At 39.6% G+C, this 15308-nt stretch overlaps 2 protein-coding genes across 3 annotated transcripts in view; one reads left to right on the top strand and one right to left on the bottom strand.

Annotated features, from left to right (window-relative positions):
* Positions 1 to 412: 412 nt before the first annotated feature.
* dynlrb1 (dynein, light chain, roadblock-type 1) lies at positions 413 to 4629 on the bottom strand. Of its 2 annotated transcripts, none has more exons than XM_056606354.1 (5): positions 4386 to 4629; positions 3886 to 3976; positions 3427 to 3502; positions 2951 to 3118; positions 413 to 890 (listed from the first exon to the last, which is right to left on the bottom strand). In XM_056606354.1, the coding sequence occupies exons 2-5, from the start codon at positions 3886 to 3888 to the stop codon at positions 847 to 849; spliced, it is 291 nt and encodes a 96-aa protein (XP_056462329.1). In that variant the 5' UTR covers positions 3889 to 3976; positions 4386 to 4629; the 3' UTR covers positions 413 to 846. The 2 variants fall into 2 exon arrangements, with proteins under 2 accessions (XP_056462329.1, XP_056462330.1); XM_056606355.1 differs by having other exon boundaries at positions 3886 to 4010; positions 4386 to 4573.
* Positions 4311 to 15308, top strand: part of LOC130402242 (kelch-like protein 10) — a 16566-nt gene continuing 5568 nt past the window's right edge. The window contains exon 1 of the mRNA XM_056606383.1: positions 4311 to 4709. Within this exon, the coding sequence (XP_056462358.1) occupies positions 4694 to 4709 (16 nt within the window). The 5' untranslated portion in view covers positions 4311 to 4693. The remainder of the gene's footprint in view (positions 4710 to 15308) is intronic.

The raw sequence follows: 15308 nt of genomic DNA, 5'->3' as shown, positions 1-15308 counted from the left end.
GGCGGTGACGTCATCCCGCTAGCCTCCACTCGGGAGGATCTGAATGAGGAAATACTCCGGGTCATAACAACTTTGGGCTACGATTGTGTTTTGTGCTTGGGTCGTTTCCATAACCTCCTGATTTTAAAGAAGGTACAACTGTTGGTTTTTGTCTCTTGTAGGGAACAAGGTGAACCAAGCCATTTATACAAATATTTTCTATACAGTCTCAAAGCGGACTCACACACAGAAATGTGTTTAAAGAGGCAGACAAACACTCGCATGTTAATCATTTTTATTGATCTTCCAACCAACAGGTACAATAAGCAACAATATTTAGGTGCCGGGAGATGACGGTAGTTTTAGTTCTCAGCTCACCAACAGAATACTGTGTACTTCATGAACTAAATAAATACAATTATGAACACACAGATAAACATCAAAATCAAAAAACTGGTTTGGAGATGTGTAGTTCACTCCTTATACCAATAGATGCAGCTTCAGAATTTTGTTTATGGAAGTTGAATTGGCAAAAGACGGACAGTATGTGTATGCGTATACATTTGAAATCCACTCAAAAGAACTCGTGTGCAATGCTGATTTACTATAGGGGTCATTGGTAAGTAGGTGTTCATAGCAGATATAGTGAAGAGAAACGGGCTTTGAACTGCAATGGAATGATGCAAAATAATATGAATCGACCCACACTCAAGGGTATCGCTGAATGAACTGCGACCACATCCATCCTCACACACTAAGTGCGTAAAGAAAGAGCTTCTGATGAGAGTGTAAACCGTCAGCCGGCCGTTTGAACGGGAGACGCCGCGATAAAGGTCTTGAGACAAAAGGTGAGCGGGTCGTTCGCCTTTAGTCCGACGGGTTCTGGATGACGATCAGGAAGTAGTCCTTGTCTGTGAAGGGTTGAAGAGCAATTAGTGAACAGGAAGTAAACAGATTATTTCACCACACACACATGAAGCAGTACTTCAGCTGACAGCAGAGCTTGGCAGATTGTTGAGGATGGTATGATTTGTGTGACAGTTGGATATTGTTTGGCCTCATGCGGTTTCCCCCCTCCCTGCCCGGTCCCTGACCCCCACTGTGAGTTGAGGACACCTTTTCCCCTCCCTCAGGCCCCTCCCTGCAGGATCCCTTTCTCTGACCCCCACTTCTAATAGATTGGATCCCCATCCCTGCCGGACACTGCTCCCTCATCCCTCCGCTACACTCGAGTTTATCAAACTTTGAGCAATGGAGCAAGTGAGTGTTTGGTATTAACAACCACTTTGTGATTGGCTTGATTTGGATAACGGTAACCCAATAGGTATTAGTGGTTTACGCGTGATAATGATTGGAGGTTACCGAAAGCCCCGCCCGCCCTATGTGCTTTATTATACGTTGTGTAACCACGGAAGGACTTCAGTGTTTTTTTGGTATCTTGCGTGAGCCCGGAATAAGGTGTTGAACCGAGTCTGCCTTTTTGGAAGAAAATAACTTGCACCTTGATTTGGAACTATCTTCTTAATTTTGCGAGCAAGCCAGGAATGTTGAAGAGGACCACATTACATCTAAACTTATTCAAGTTCCCCCTCAAGCGAATCACAAATCTAAACTTCTTCAAGTTCCCCCTCTAGAGAATAACACAGAGACCAGAACATTCAAAAGAACAGCAGTCCGACCAGAGAGAACTAATAGGAGATCTAGAGCCAAGCTATGGCGGATGGGGCAATCGATGGCTGCTGAAGTGAATTTACGATGTAACCATATAGCGCAGTGATGTAATGCATCATCATATACTGACAGAACACACCAAGACCACTAGGGTTAAATATATAAGAAGACATCAATACAAATTGAATAGCCCTTTCAATCAGCTAGGAATCATAAGCTAAGGATAATCATTACATTTACATTTAGGGCATTTAGAAGACGCTTTTATCCAAAGTGACTTGAGATCAATATATCACAGTAAAGATATTCATAGAAACGAGCACCTAGCATTTACAATTGCTAGGTTAATCATCCAGTATAACGTGGTATAGATAGAAGGCCAGAGGCACCAAGCTAGCTGCAGGCCACCGGAGCTGCATTGCAGTCCGTGGACAGTCTGCTGGACTCCTCTGTGTGGACGGAGGCCAGAGTGGAAGCAGGCTGCGTAGCCATAGAGCTACACAGGCCGGTCTGACCGTCACTAAAGATACTGAAAAGTAGGAAAATGCTCAACTTTTGACGCAGGCCACGGAGCGGACAGAACGGACGGACCCACAAGGCGTGACGCCTGCCTTAACCCGACCCTGGATATCATTTGATGACCACTCTAGGGCTATTAACACCCCTATCGTGTACTCAACCCTCTGTTAAATCTTAAAGACGTGCACTGGATTGCGCTAAAATAGATCTATTATAGATCTGTGATGAACAAAGAGACTCATTCATAGCATTGTGAATAAAGGTAGAGCAGGCAGTCTCGTGGTGAGGGTTCCACTCTGAGTAAGAGGCCCTACCCCTCACTGGCCTGTAGCTGATTCACTGTAAACCCCTTTGGAGTAGTGTCTGCAAAAGGACTGAATAGTCAAACTGCATACTAAATGGAGCCAAGTAGGCTCAAAACAGTTATTCAAGATTTATTTTAAAATTATGATGTGACGACACTGTACACAAACATCTCTGCCAAAGTAACATCCTAACTGCCACAGATCTCAGTGTGGGTCATAGTCTGAGGAAACGAACAAACTGCTTCCATCCAAAGCAGTTGGCAGTCATTTCAGATCCATTTAAATTAGAAGCCCGTAGGAGTTAGGGAATCTAGGTCAAGGATGGCTACGGGTGAGGCTGTTGCCATCGGTCGTCGAACCCAGTACCGTTGCCCGGAACCTCCAAACACCCAAACCACTACCCCATCCTACCCGCCATGATTCTACCCCAGTGGGTGATGGACATCTCCCACCACCGGGCTTACTAGTTCTCTTACCCGGGGCGATCATGATCTCGTTCTTCTTGGAGCGGATGCGTAGGAAGGTGAGGTCGTTCTGGGGGTCCACGTCCCGGATGGTGCTCCTGGCCTTCATCACCAGCTGGTGGATCAGGCCTGCGTACTGCACCGTGGTGGAGTTGTCCATGGTGGTCTTGATGGGGATGCCTGTTAGGAGACAGGTGGACAGTTTTTTATCTTTAAAGCAGGATATCAATTTATGAAATCGGGTTCAGAGATAAGAATTAAGAAGAAAACTTGCTGTATAATAAAATATATGTGATTATAGTGAACGTTTGTATTCAACACGTTTTACAATGGAGCATGCATCTTGTAGCATGAGGGGATTCCAATGGGGAATTGAACCCCAAACCGTGACAGTGTTTACAGTATCAGCTGAGCCACACAAGACCACTACTGTGATGACCTGGTGGATCTCGTCTATCGGATGGTCGCATAACGGTTGCTCTATTTACCCTCTGCGTTCACGATGATGATTCCTTGCACGCCCTTCTGGCCCTGGATCCTCTTCAGCGTTTCCTCGACTTCAGCCTGGTAGGGCAGACATAAAACAGGTCATTCCAATGCAATTATAAGTGGAAGGGCCAAGTGCAATTGACAGGGCCGTTTACATTTTTATGTTGCCCAATGGCGTTTTATTCGGTAAAATAAAGAGCTAAAAACATGACAAGGTGTGCTACTTGGCATTAAGGTTGATATTAAAAAAACTATTTAGATGGATCTAAAATGGCATTATTGCAAACCGTTCATATTTGTTGACAACGCCCAATAAAGCCTGGCTAGCCCGTTAGCATGATAGCATCGTATTACAGTACAACTTGTGAACAGCACAACGCTTAACTTTACATCAGTTGAAGTCTCCGTGGCAGTATTATAAACACACGCTTCAAGATGCGGTGCTCGTATATTCTTACCATTTCTAGTAAAGTTGTTGTTGAATGTGACAGAGAATCGCTTCTTCTCTTGTCGGGTTGTGTTTGGTTTTAGCTCCAGGGTTTGTTGTTGCTACGGAAGATACGTCACGAGAACATCCGGTTCACTAAGGGCCAGTTACGTCGTTAAACGTAAAAAAAAAAATAACCGACTTTGAATCTGGCATCCAGTTTATATCATAACGCTTTTATAGTCGGAATAATTAAACTTTTTTCTCATAATAAATTTGTCTTTAATATATATATAGGCCTAGTTGTATGCTGCAATATGATTTTATGTACTGTATCTTATGCCTACGAGAGCAAATCTGTTATATTTGTTCAACATAAAACATTGCCTAACAATTATGTAATTACTTAGGTCCAGCAAGAGCCATTCAGACATTTAGCTCTAAATAGCTCTACTCTACCTACACATAACTTCTTAGACGCGACCAATTTATACCAACACCTCTTCATCTACCAATACCTTTTAAACTCACCAAGATCAATTAAAAGTTTTCTGCATGGGTCCAGTGAGCAACACCTATTTATAGATCCGTTCTTGGCATATCCAGAATATATTACGGAGTCCACGAATTCTGACCATCATTTCTGATGGCTAACTTGGTTGCACGATAACAAACGGGGGATGTTGGTAATGCAATGAACACACAAATGTGTTCATTGCGAGTGAGTTCTGGTGTTTCCCTTAGCATTTTGAAGGGCAAGGCATTGGGCGTGGTCTGTGGTAGTGTCTCACCGTGGACTTGTGGAGACCAATACTGGAGACGGAGAGGAGGGGAAGAAAATGGACGAGGATTTGGGTGAGTTTTTGTTCACGGACTAGTATGGAGGCAAACTCATTCAGAAGGCTGCAGACTAACACATAGCCTACCAGCTGTGGGACCCTCTACTCCGGGAGATCCATACGCCCCAAGTTGGTGTTTTCATTTTAATGGCTGGTGGTTCGTTTGCTTGGACGAGATAACAGGGTAACTTGGATTTGCATGCGTGTTACGTTACAGGTGTGGAGATGGTAAAAAATAGAAAGATCGGACTTTTTGGAACTTTTATGTCTAGTTTTGTGTTTCGATTCCGATGCGCTACCAAAGCGAATACAGACTCCCCCTCTGAAGTCGAACTGTTCTTGCTGGAGTGTTTGACCCAAATCGGACTGCGGTCAAGCCAGCCGACTCATCAAGATCGGCGGTCAAGCCAGCCGACTCAGTTTTTTTTGCCGTACCTGTATATACTAGCCATTACGGTAATATCGTCTCAGAACTAGTTTCAAATAAAAGCATTCGTCTGGTACATGCAAAAAGAGTCAATACAAGCAAATACTATCAAAGGAAGTGTACGGCCGTTGTGGTATTTACTTTCAAAATAAAAGCCCACCAAACATTCCAATATGAGACATTACATATGATTTTGGATACGATTTAAAAGATGCCCTGTTATTCCAGGCTCATTTCACTGCAGGGCGATAGTTCAAGACCCCTCAGGGTCACCCAAGAAGTTTCAGGACATTCTGATGCGTAGTTTCAAAATAAAAGCCCACCAAATATGAGACATATTACATATGATTTTGATTCGATTTAAAAGAAAATGCCCTGTTATTCCAGGCTCATTTCACGTCAGGGTTATAGTTCACGACCCCATGGGGTCACGCAAGAGGTTTCAGAACATTCTGATGTGGAGTATCAAAATAAAAGCCAACCAAAGTTTCCAATATGAGACATATTACATATGATTTTGGATTCAATTTAAAAGAAAATGCCCTGTTATTTCAGGCTCATTTCACTTCAGGGTTATAGTTCAAGACCCCATGGGGTCACGTAAGAAGTTTCAGAACATTCTGATGTGGAGTTTCAAAATAAAAGCCAACCAAAGTTTCAATATGAGACATATTACATATGATTTTGGATTCAATTTAAAGAAAATCCCCTTTTATTTCAGGCTCATTTCACTTCAGGGTTATAGTTCACGACCCCATAGGAAACTTTGGTTGGCTTTTATTTTGAAACTCCACATCAGAATGTTCTGAAACTTCTTGGGTGACCTCCTTTGATAGTATTTGTACACTTCCTTTGATAGTATTTGCTTTTATTGACTGTCTTTTTGTATCTAACCCTTGGGTGACCCTATGGGGTCGTGACCTATAATCATGAAGTGAAATGAGCCTGAAATAACAGGGCATTTTCTTTTAAATTGAATCCAAAACCATATGTAATATGTCTCATATTGGAATTTTTGGTGGGCTTTTATTTTGAAACTCCACATCAGAATGTTCTGAAACTTCTTGGGTGACCCAGTGGGGTCGTGAACTATAACCATGAAGTGAAATGAGCCTGAAATAACAGGGAATTTTCTTTTAAATTGAATCCAAAATCATATTTAATATGTCTCATATTGGAATTTTGGTTGGCTTTTATTTTGAAACTCCATATCAGAATGTTCTGAAACTTCTTGCGTGACCCCATGGGGTCGTGATCTATAACCATGAATTGAAATGAGCCTGGAATAACAGGGCATTTTCCTTGAAATTGAATCCAAAATCATATGTAATATGTCTCATATTGGAATGTTTGGTGGGCTTTTATTTTGAAACTCCACATCAGAATGTTCTGGAACTCCTTGCGTGACCCCATGGGGTCGTGAACTATAACCATGAAGTGAAATGAGCCTGAAATAACAGGGCATTTTCTTTTAAATGGAATCCAAAATCATATGTAATATGTCTCATATTGGAATTTTTGGTGGGCTTTTATTTTGAAACTCCACATCAGAATGTTCTGAAACTTCTTGGGTGACCCAATGGGGTCGTGAACTATAACCCTGAAGTGAAATGAGCCTGGAATAACAGGGCATTTTCCTTGAAATTGAATCCAAAATCATTGTAATATGTCTCATATTGGAATGTTTGGTGGGCTTTTATTTTGAAACTCCACATCAGAATGTTCTGGAACTTCTTGGGTGACCCTATGGGGTTGTGAACTACAACCCTGAAGTGAAATGAGCATGGAATAACAGGGCATTTTCTTTTAAATTGAATCCAAAATAATTTGTAATATGTTTCAGATTGGAATGTTTGGTGGGCTTTTATTTTGAAAGTAAATACCACAACGGCCGTACACTTCCTTTGATAGTATTTGCTTTTATTGACTGTCTTGGGCATTTTCTTTTAATTTGAATCCAAAATCATATTTAATATGTCTCATATTGGAATTCTTGGTTGGCTTTTATTTTGAAACTCCACATCAGAATGTTCTGGAACTTCTTGGGTGACCCTATGGGGTTGTGAACTACAACCCTGAAGTGAAATGAGCATGGAATAACAGGGCATTTTCTTTTAAATTGAATCCAAAATAATTTGTAATATGTTTCAGATTGGAATGTTTGGTGGGCTTTTATTTTGAAAGTAAATACCACAACGGCCGTACACTTCCTTTGATAGTATTTGCTTTTATTGACTGTCTTGGGCATTTTCCTTGAAATTGAATCCAAAATCATTGTAATATGTCTCATATTGGAATGTTTGGTGGGCTTTTATTTTGAAACTCCACATCAGAATGTTCTGGAACTTCTTGGGTGACCCTATGGGGTTGTGAACTACAACCCTGAAGTGAAATGAGCATGGAATAACAGGGCATTTTCTTTTAAATTGAATCCAAAATAATTTGTAATATGTTTCAGATTGGAATGTTTGGTGGGCTTTTATTTTGAAAGTAAATACCACAACGGCCGTACACTTCCTTTGATAGTATTTGCTTTTATTGACTGTCTTGGGCATTTTCTTTTAATTTGAATCCAAAATCATATTTAATATGTCTCATATTGGAATTCTTGGTTGGCTTTTATTTTGAAACTCCACATCAGAATGTTCTGGAACTTCTTGGGTGACCCTATGGGGTTGTGAACTACAACCCTGAAGTGAAATGAGCATGGAATAACAGGGCATTTTCTTTTAAATTGAATCCAAAATAATTTGTAATATGTTTCAGATTGGAATGTTTGGTGGGCTTTTATTTTGAAAGTAAATACCACAACGGCCGTACACTTCCTTTGATAGTATTTGCTTTTATTGACTGTCTTGGGCATTTTCCTTGAAATTGAATCCAAAATCATTGTAATATGTCTCATATTGGAATGTTTGGTGGGCTTTTATTTTGAAACTCCATATCAGAATGTTCTGAAACTTCTTGCGTGACCCCATGGGGTCGTGATCTATAACCATGAATTGAAATGAGCCTGGAATAACAGGGCATTTTCCTTGAAATTGAATCCAAAATCATATGTAATATGTCTCATATTGGAATGTTTGGTGGGCTTTTATTTTGAAACTCCACATCAGAATGTTCTGGAACTTCTTGGGTGACCCTATGGGGTTGTGAACTACAACCCTGAAGTGAAATGAGCATGGAATAACAGGGCATTTTCTTTTAAATTGAATCCAAAATAATTTGTAATATGTTTCAGATTGGAATGTTTGGTGGGCTTTTATTTTGAAAGTAAATACCACAACGGCCGTACACTTCCTTTGATAGTATTTGCTTTTATTGACTGTCTTGGGCATTTTCTTTTAATTTGAATCCAAAATCATATTTAATATGTCTCATATTGGAATTCTTGGTTGGCTTTTATTTTGAAACTCCACATCAGAATGTTCTGGAACTTCTTGGGTGACCCTATGGGGTTGTGAACTACAACCCTGAAGTGAAATGAGCATGGAATAACAGGGCATTTTCTTTTAAATTGAATCCAAAATAATTTGTAATATGTTTCAGATTGGAATGTTTGGTGGGCTTTTATTTTGAAAGTAAATACCACAACGGCCGTACACTTCCTTTGATAGTATTTGCTTTTATTGACTGTCTTGGGCATTTTCCTTGAAATTGAATCCAAAATCATTGTAATATGTCTCATATTGGAATGTTTGGTGGGCTTTTATTTTGAAACTCCACATCAGAATGTTCTGGAACTTCTTGGGTGACCCTATGGGGTTGTGAACTACAACCCTGAAGTGAAATGAGCATGGAATAACAGGGCATTTTCTTTTAAATTGAATCCAAAATAATTTGTAATATGTTTCAGATTGGAATGTTTGGTGGGCTTTTATTTTGAAAGTAAATACCACAACGGCCGTACACTTCCTTTGATAGTATTTGCTTTTATTGACTGTCTTGGGCATTTTCTTTTAATTTGAATCCAAAATCATATTTAATATGTCTCATATTGGAATTCTTGGTTGGCTTTTATTTTGAAACTCCACATCAGAATGTTCTGGAACTTCTTGGGTGACCCTATGGGGTTGTGAACTACAACCCTGAAGTGAAATGAGCATGGAATAACAGGGCATTTTCTTTTAAATTGAATCCAAAATAATTTGTAATATGTTTCAGATTGGAATGTTTGGTGGGCTTTTATTTTGAAAGTAAATACCACAACGGCCGTACACTTCCTTTGATAGTATTTGCTTTTATTGACTGTCTTGGGCATTTTCCTTGAAATTGAATCCAAAATCATTGTAATATGTCTCATATTGGAATTTTTGGTGGGCTTTTATTTTGAAACTCCATATCAGAATGTTCTGAAACTTCTTGCGTGACCCCATGGGGTCGTGATCTATAACCATGAATTGAAATGAGCCTGTAATAACAGGGCATTTTCCTTGAAATTGAATCCAAAATCATTGTAATATGTCTCATATTGGAATGTTTGGTGGGCTTTTATTTTGAAACTCCACATCAGAATGTTCTGGAACTTCTTGGGTGACCCTATGGGGTTGTGAACTACAACCCTGAAGTGAAATGAGCATGGAATAACAGGGCATTTTCTTTTAAATTGAATCCAAAATAATTTGTAATATGTTTCAGATTGGAATGTTTGGTGGGCTTTTATTTTGAAAGTAAATACCACAACGGCCGTACACTTCCTTTGATAGTATTTGCTTTTATTGACTGTCTTGGGCATTTTCTTTTAATTTGAATCCAAAATCATATTTAATATGTCTCATATTGGAATTCTTGGTTGGCTTTTATTTTGAAACTCCACATCAGAATGTTCTGGAACTTCTTGGGTGACCCTATGGGGTTGTGAACTACAACCCTGAAGTGAAATGAGCATGGAATAACAGGGCATTTTCTTTTAAATTGAATCCAAAATAATTTGTAATATGTTTCAGATTGGAATGTTTGGTGGGCTTTTATTTTGAAAGTAAATACCACAACGGCCGTACACTTCCTTTGATAGTATTTGCTTTTATTGACTGTCTTGGGCATTTTCTTTTAAATTGAATCCAAAATCAAATGTAATAAGTCTCAAATTGGAATTTTTGGTGGGCTTTTATTTTTAAACTTCACATCAGAATGTTCTGAAACTTCTTGGGTGACCCTATGGGGTCGTGAACTATAACCATGAAGTGAAATGAGCCTGAAATAACAGAACTTGAACTTAAACTTGACCAACTTCAGTCTAGATTCATTTACAAAATGCAAAACACAAACAAGCATAATTTACATTCTAGGTTTCACCTCATATACAGCAACCTTCTATTTGACACACACACACACACACGCACACGCACACGCGCTCACACACGCACACGCACACACGCATTGGAGGGAAAACCCCGTTTCACTGACACTTCTCTGAGCAGCGCTGGGATTGTCCACAGATGACGTCACAGCAGTTTGGTCACTGTTTGCTTGAGGCTGCCACTTACTTTCTGAAAGATTGGTCAACAGAACGGGATCAGATGGTCTCTGCGGAGTGGGTTGGCCAGTGCGTGGTTTGACCTGGCATTCACGTCATAAACAATGGCCCACAGGCATTTTCTTTTAAATTGAATCCAAAATAATTTGTAATATGTTTCAGATTGGAATGTTTGGTGGGCTTTTATTTTGAAAGTAAATACCACAACGGCCGTACACTTCCTTTGATAGTATTTGCTTTTATTGACTGTCTTGGGCATTTTCTTTTAAATTGAATCCAAAATCAAATGTAATAAGTCTCAAATTGGAATTTTTGGTGGGCTTTTATTTTTAAACTTCACATCAGAATGTTCTGAAACTTCTTGCGTGACCCCATGGGGTCGTGAACTATAACCATGAAGTGAAATGAGCCTGGAACAACAGGGCATTTTCCTTGAAATTGAATCCAAAATCATTGTAATATGTCTCATATTGGAATGTTTGGTGGGCTTTTATTTTGAAACTCCACATCAGAATGTTCTGGAACTTCTTGGGTGACCCTATGGGGTTGTGAACTACAACCCTGAAGTGAAATGAGCATGGAATAACAGGGCATTTTCTTTTAAATTGAATCCAAAATAATTTGTAATATGTTTCAGATTGGAATGTTTGGTGGGCTTTTATTTTGAAAGTAAATACCACAACGGCCGTACACTTCCTTTGATAGTATTTGCTTTTATTGACTGTCTTGGGCATTTTCTTTTAATTTGAATCCAAAATCATATTTAATATGTCTCATATTGGAATTCTTGGTTGGCTTTTATTTTGAAACTCCACATCAGAATGTTCTGGAACTTCTTGGGTGACCCTATGGGGTTGTGAACTACAACCCTGAAGTGAAATGAGCATGGAATAACAGGGCATTTTCTTTTAAATTGAATCCAAAATAATTTGTAATATGTTTCAGATTGGAATGTTTGGTGGGCTTTTATTTTGAAAGTAAATACCACAACGGCCGTACACTTCCTTTGATAGTATTTGCTTTTATTGACTGTCTTGGGCATTTTCCTTGAAATTGAATCCAAAATCATTGTAATATGTCTCATATTGGAATGTTTGGTGGGCTTTTATTTTGAAACTCCACATCAGAATGTTCTGGAACTTCTTGGGTGACCCTATGGGGTTGTGAACTACAACCCTGAAGTGAAATGAGCATGGAATAACAGGGCATTTTCTTTTAAATTGAATCCAAAATAATTTGTAATATGTTTCAGATTGGAATGTTTGGTGGGCTTTTATTTTGAAAGTAAATACCACAACGGCCGTACACTTCCTTTGATAGTATTTGCTTTTATTGACTGTCTTGGGCATTTTCTTTTAATTTGAATCCAAAATCATATTTAATATGTCTCATATTGGAATTCTTGGTTGGCTTTTATTTTGAAACTCCACATCAGAATGTTCTGGAACTTCTTGGGTGACCCTATGGGGTTGTGAACTACAACCCTGAAGTGAAATGAGCATGGAATAACAGGGCATTTTCTTTTAAATTGAATCCAAAATAATTTGTAATATGTTTCAGATTGGAATGTTGGTGGGCTTTTATTTTGAAAGTAAATACCACAACGGCCGTACACTTCCTTTGATAGTATTTGCTTTTATTGACTGTCTTGGGCATTTTCTTTTAAATTGAATCCAAAATCAAATGTAATAAGTCTCAAATTGGAATTTTTGGTGGGCTTTTATTTTTAAACTTCACATCAGAATGTTCTGAAACTTCTTGGGTGACCCTATGGGGTCGTGAACTATAACCATGAAGTGAAATGAGCCTGAAATAACAGAACTTGAACTTAAACTTGACCAACTTCAGTCTAGATTCATTTACAAAATGCAAAACACAAACAAGCATAATTTACATTCTAGGTTTCACCTCATATACAGCAACCTTCTATTTGACACACACACACACACACGCACACGCACACGCGCTCACACACGCACACGCACACACGCATTGGAGGGAAAACCCCGTTTCACTGACACTTCTCTGAGCAGCGCTGGGATTGTCCACAGATGACGTCACAGCAGTTTGGTCACTGTTTGCTTGAGGCTGCCACTTACTTTCTGAAAGATTGGTCAACAGAACGGGATCAGATGGTCTCTGCGGAGTGGGTTGGCCAGTGCGTGGTTTGACCTGGCATTCACGTCATAAACAATGGCCCACAGGCATTTTCTTTTAAATTGAATCCAAAATAATTTGTAATATGTTTCAGATTGGAATGTTTGGTGGGCTTTTATTTTGAAAGTAAATACCACAACGGCCGTACACTTCCTTTGATAGTATTTGCTTTTATTGACTGTCTTGGGCATTTTCTTTTAAATTGAATCCAAAATCAAATGTAATAAGTCTCAAATTGGAATTTTTGGTGGGCTTTTATTTTTAAACTTCACATCAGAATGTTCTGAAACTTCTTGCGTGACCCCATGGGGTCGTGAACTATAACCATGAAGTGAAATGAGCCTGGAACAACAGGGCATTTTCCTTGAAATTGAATCCAAAATCATTGTAATATGTCTCATATTGGAATGTTTGGTGGGCTTTTATTTTGAAACTCCACATCAGAATGTTCTGGAACTTCTTGGGTGACCCTATGGGGTTGTGAACTACAACCCTGAAGTGAAATGAGCATGGAATAACAGGGCATTTTCTTTTAAATTGAATCCAAAATAATTTGTAATATGTTTCAGATTGGAATGTTTGGTGGGCTTTTATTTTGAAAGTAAATACCACAACGGCCGTACACTTCCTTTGATAGTATTTGCTTTTATTGACTGTCTTGGGCATTTTCTTTTAAATTGAATCCAAAATCAAATGTAATAAGTCTCAAATTGGAATTTTTGGTGGGCTTTTATTTTTAAACTTCACATCAGAATGTTCTGAAACTTCTTGGGTGACCCTATGGGGTCGTGATCTATAACCATGAATTGAAATGAGCCTGGAATAACAGGGCATTTTCCTTGAAATTGAATCCAAAATCATATGTAATATGTCTCATATTGGAATGTTTGGTGGGCTTTTATTTTGAAACTCCACATCAGAATGTTCTGGAACTCCTTGCGTGACCCCATGGGGTCGTGATCTATAACCATGAATTGAAATGAGCCTGGAATAACAGGGCATTTTCCTTGAAATTGAATCCAAAATCATATGTAATATGTCTCATATTGGAATGTTTGGTGGGCTTTTATTTTGAAACTCCACATCAGAATGTTCTGGAACTTCTTGGGTGACCCTATGGGGTTGTGAACTACAACCCTGAAGTGAAATGAGCATGGAATAACAGGGCATTTTCTTTTAAATTGAATCCAAAATAATTTGTAATATGTTTCAGATTGGAATGTTTGGTGGGCTTTTATTTTGAAAGTAAATACCACAACGGCCGTACACTTCCTTTGATAGTATTTGCTTTTATTGACTGTCTTTTTGTATGTACCAGATTTACTTTAAACTAGTTCTGAGACGCTATTACCGTAATGGCTAGTATATACAGGTACGGCAAAAAACTGGGTCGGCTGGCTTGACCGCCGATCTCGATGAGTCGGCTGGCATGACCGCAGTCAAATCGGAGCCAAATGATCGCCTTCCGAGGGCAGGCTTGGAGGAAGTCCAATTTGCTTCAGTTCGTTGAACTTAAACTTGACCAACTTCAGTCTAGATTCATTTACAAAATGCAAAACACAAACAAGCATAATTTACATTCTAGGTTTCACCTCATATACAGCAACCTTCTATTTGACACACACACACACACACACACACACGCACACGCACACGCACACGCGCTCACACACGCACACGCACACACGCATTGGAGGGAAAACCCCGTTTCACTGACACTTCTCTGAGCAGCGCTGGGATTGTCCACAGATGACGTCACAGCAGTTTGGTCACTGTTTGCTTGAGGCTGCCACTTACTTTCTGAAAGATTGGTCAACAGAACGGGATCAGATGGTCTCTGCGGAGTGGGTTGGCCAGTGCGTGGTTTGACCTGGCATTCACGTCATAAACAATGGCCCACAGGCATTTTCTTTTAAATTGAATCCAAAATAATTTGTAATATGTTTCAGATTGGAATGTTTGGTGGGCTTTTATTTTGAAAGTAAATACCACAACGGCCGTACACTTCCTTTGATAGTATTTGCTTTTATTGACTGTCTTGGGCATTTTCTTTTAAATTGAATCCAAAATCAAATGTAATAAGTCTCAAATTGGAATTTTTGGTGGGCTTTTATTTTGAAACTCCACATCAGAATGTTCTGGAACTCCTTGCGTGACCCCATGGGGTCGTGAACTATAACCATGAAGTGAAATGAGCCTGAAATAACAGGGCATTTTCTTATACAGCAACCTTCTATTTGACACACACACACACACACACACACACACGCACACGCACACGCGCTCACACACGCACACGCACACACGCATTGGAGGGAAAACCCCGTTTCACTGACACTTCTCTGAGCAGCGCTGGGATTGTCCACAGATGACGTCACAGCAGTTTGGTCACTGTTTGCTTGAGGCTGCCACTTACTTTCTGAAAGATTGGTCAACAGAACGGGATCAGATGGTCTCTGCGGAGTGGGTTGGCCAGTGCGTGGTTTGACCTGGCATTCACGTCATAAACAATGGCCCACAGGCCAAATAGCTGCACGCTAACTCTGAGGAGAGCT

This window comes from Gadus chalcogrammus, chromosome 13 (genome assembly GCF_026213295.1).
Source record: "Gadus chalcogrammus isolate NIFS_2021 chromosome 13, NIFS_Gcha_1.0, whole genome shotgun sequence".
In the NCBI taxonomy this organism is placed as follows: Eukaryota; Metazoa; Chordata; class Actinopteri; order Gadiformes; family Gadidae; genus Gadus; species Gadus chalcogrammus.
Note: the sequence above shows the minus strand (reverse complement) of the source record. Positions and strands in the feature narration are given on the sequence as shown.

Bases quoted from the DNA above. Each gene is read 5' to 3' on its own strand.
- dynlrb1 (XM_056606354.1), bottom strand. The intron at 3,119-3,426 runs GTAAATAGAGCA...GTCTCCTAACAG, and splicing joins CATCATCGTGAACGCAGAGG to GCATCCCCATCAAGACCACC. The intron at 891-2,950 runs GTAAGAGAACTA...AACCCTTCACAG, and splicing joins CGAGATCATGATCGCCCCGG to ACAAGGACTACTTCCTGATC.